Source organism: Nematolebias whitei, chromosome 1 (assembly GCF_014905685.2).
Source record: "Nematolebias whitei isolate Nwh7 chromosome 1, NemWhi1, whole genome shotgun sequence".
Lineage (NCBI taxonomy): Eukaryota > Metazoa > Chordata > Actinopteri > Cyprinodontiformes > Rivulidae > Nematolebias > Nematolebias whitei.
Genome location: NC_056498.1, coordinates 21,031,185 through 21,034,593, shown reverse-complemented (window position 1 = coordinate 21,034,593; position 3,409 = coordinate 21,031,185). Strand labels below are relative to the sequence as shown.

The 3,409-nt window shown below is 42.0% G+C and overlaps 1 protein-coding gene across 1 annotated transcript in view; it reads left to right on the top strand.

Moving 5' to 3' along the window:
• Window positions 1–2,040, top strand: part of rin1b (Ras and Rab interactor 1b) — a 33,304-nt gene extending 31,264 nt beyond the window's left edge. Inside the window, exons 11-12 of the mRNA XM_037688432.1 lie at window positions 1,394–1,508; window positions 1,964–2,040. Coding sequence (XP_037544360.1) covers window positions 1,394–1,508; window positions 1,964–2,040 — 192 coding nt within the window. The remainder of the gene's footprint in view (window positions 1–1,393; window positions 1,509–1,963) is intronic.
• The last annotated feature ends 1,369 nt before the right edge of the window (window positions 2,041–3,409 follow it).

Sequence of the window (3,409 nt, the reverse complement as noted above, 5' to 3'; positions counted from 1 at the left end):
CGCTCTGGACTATGCTACGACTTTCCCTTAAAAATTCAATGTCTTCACTGGCCTATATGTACATGTATAACGTCTATTTATGTTGGTTTGCTGTGGTAGGTTTATTTGATGCCTCAAATAGTGCCCTGTCTAGGACACGGCGTGAGAGATCTTTTTTTTTATATCATCTCTCCTCATGTTTTCTTCCCTTTTCTCATCTAAGCAAAAATATTATTCTGAATAAGAATAAGAGGGCCGCGCTATGTATAGCCGCAGCTTCTTGCATTCCGCCCATCTTTCAGACGACTGTACGTACATGTTCTTGTTGTATCTTGGTGCAATGCCAATAAAGTTTTTTCTGATTCTCTGATTCTGATTCTTAAATAAATAAACTGAATTGAAGTGAATTGGGGCAATGCGGTGACGCAACTTGAAGAGCTGCTGCCTCTCAGCAAGAAGGTTGTTTGTTCAAATCCTGGTCCGGGGGCCTTTCTGGGTGGAGTTTATGAGCTCTCCGTTCTGCGTGGGTTTTCTCCGGGTGCTCCGGTTTCCTCCCACAGACCAAAAATATGCATGTTAGACTGATTGTTAACTCTAAATTGTCCCTAGTGGTGAGTGAGAGAGTGAATGGTTGTTTGTCTTGTTTGTCTCTATGTGTCCCTGTGATGGACTGGAGACATGTCCAGGGTGTACTCCGCCCCTCGCACAGTGATTGCTGGACATGGGCACCAGCAACTCCCGTGACCCAAAATGGAATAAGCGGGTAAAGATAATGGATGGATGGATGGATGGATGGATGGATGGATGGATGGATGGATGGATGGATGGATGGATGGATGGATGGATGGATGGATAGTTCTGGAGGAAACATTAAAGCTATAAAGCCAAAGCTGAGATGCGCTCCTCATAAACCTGTCCTGTGTGTTTTCCATCCTCAGGGCAGCACTAGACTGCAGTCACACGTGCACTCTTGTGACTTTATGTGTAGTTGTGTGATAAGTGTTGTTGTGCATTCCTCTGTGTATTGCTCTGTGACAGAAAGAAGTTTCAGCATCCTCTCAACAATTACAAGTAGTAAATGATAGATGGATGGATAGAGAAATAATACACCACCTTTCATCAAATTTAGGGGTGGGGGTGGGGAAGTAGGAGATAACTATTTCCCATATACCTGTTGACTCAGACACTTGACCAGGCCAGTATATGATGGTTATTGTTCGTACATCCAGAAACACCAAGTAGGATAACCTTTAAGGTCATTCTTAATGGACACCTGTCAAATCTGAGTTTGACGAAAGAAGGTGTATTATTTCTTTCTCCTTGTTATTTAATTTGCATTGCTATTAGTAGTATCATATATGTTTTTAGCATGAAGATAAACCTCTTTTAACCCTTTTTTCCTGTGTTTGTTCAGACATTTTTAGTGCGTAAATGCAATTCCAGCCAGAGGAAGGTGCTGTGTTTTAGGGTGGCAGCTGACAGAAGTGCCTCCTCTGTGAAGGAGTGCTTCATCAGTGAGGAGGACTCCAGTAAGTTAAAAAAAGGCTTGTACATTAACACGTGTTGTCCATGTGCCATTACACCAGAACACAAAATGGTCAGCATGTCAGTGGTTTGAGAGTTTGAAAGAATTATCCTTGTTAAAGTTTGTTGAAGTGTTTCTATAAAAGTACCACTGGAGTTCATAATGAGTTGTTTATTTGGGGGGAAATATGCCAGTTATCATGAGTATGCAACACTATACTACCCAAAACAATTCAGTAATAATTATCAATCTGAATATCCCATTAGGATTAGAAAAAAAATCATTAATCATTTGCTGCCATGAAAGGTAGGCAGTCATTTAATTGCCTGTATATATGTGTTTTTGTGGAAAAAAAATCCCACTCTGTTAGTGCAGGATGGATCCTCTATATAATGTTTGACAGTTAACGAGTCTCACACAGCCCCCATTCCTGCCACTCAGTCTCTGTTTTATCACTAGCATTCGCCCTGGAGAGCTCAGCACTCAGCTTCCCTGACTTGTGTCGTTTGGTGGCTTTCTACTGCATCAGCAGGTAATGTGCTATATATAATAAAACACAGTTTCTATGTAGACCACCCCGTTTTGGTTCAATACTTTGACGCAAAGCGATCCAGAATTAGACATTAAAGTACATCAGAATGCTGTCTTTAAGGAAAAGTACTTTCTGTTTAGACATTAATTCACTGGACTACACAGAGTTTTCAGTCTTATCTCTGGGATAAGCGAAAACTCAGTGGAAACCAGGCTTTGTTTAGTTTGGAGATTTTGCTGTGGTGTTCTGCATTTTTTTTTTTTATCAGTAATCAATATATTACCTGTGATATATGTCACTCAAATCACTTCAGAATATCAGTCTTAATTTCAGTTTCACTCACTGACTGTCCAACGTTTCCATCTCCTACCGCTTATCTGTAGTTGAGTAGTAGAGGCAACAGGTCCAGGAGAAAAACCCAGACACCCCCTCTCCCAGTGGCACTTTCCAGCTCATCTTGGGGGACACTGAGGCGTTCCTAGGCTAAAGATACACAATCCTTCCAGCGAGTTCTGGGCCTTCCCTGTCTCTTACCAGTGGGATGTTCCTGGAAAACCTCTAAAAGGAGACATCCAGGAGGCATCAGATACACAAACCACCTCAACTGACTCCTTTTGTTGAGAAGGAGCAGTAGCTCTACTCCAAGCTCCCCACAGTTGATGGGGATCCTCACCCCATTTCTAAGGCTGGACCTGACTACCCTTTGAAGAAAACTTACTTTGGCTGCTTGTTTCTGGGATCTTGTTATTTCAGTTGTGATTCATAACTCCTGACCACATGTGAGGGTTGAAGGTAAACAGACCAGTAAATTGAGAGATTTGCCTTTTGGACTTGTCTCTTTCTTCACCATGATCGACTGAAGAAACACTCTCATTACTGAGGTCGAGGTCCCAACACATCGATCCATCTCCCGCTCTATCCTACCATACGTTATGAAGATGTCCAGATACATAAACTTCTCCACCTGAGACAAAGCCAACCTTCACCAGTACAACTTAATAATCAAAAGAAGCTTTTTTTTTATTTCTTTTTGATACTCACCTGTATTTGATTAATGCAAAACGTTTGCAACAAAAGAAGTGTTAGAAAGTGCAGAGGTTTTATTGATACTTGGATATAAAAAAAGGATAAAACAAAACATGTTGATTCTTGGCGCAACTGGTAGAGCTGCTGCCTCTCAGCGAACAGGTCCCTGGTTCAAACCCCAGTCCAGGGGCCTTTCTGGGTGGAGTTTGCATGTTCTCTCCGTGCATGCGTGGGTTTTCTCCGGGTACTCCGGTTTCCTCCCACAGACCAAAAACATGCATGTTAGGCTGATTGGTAACTCTAAATTGTCCCTAGGTGTGAGTGAGAGAGTGAATGGTTGTTTGTCT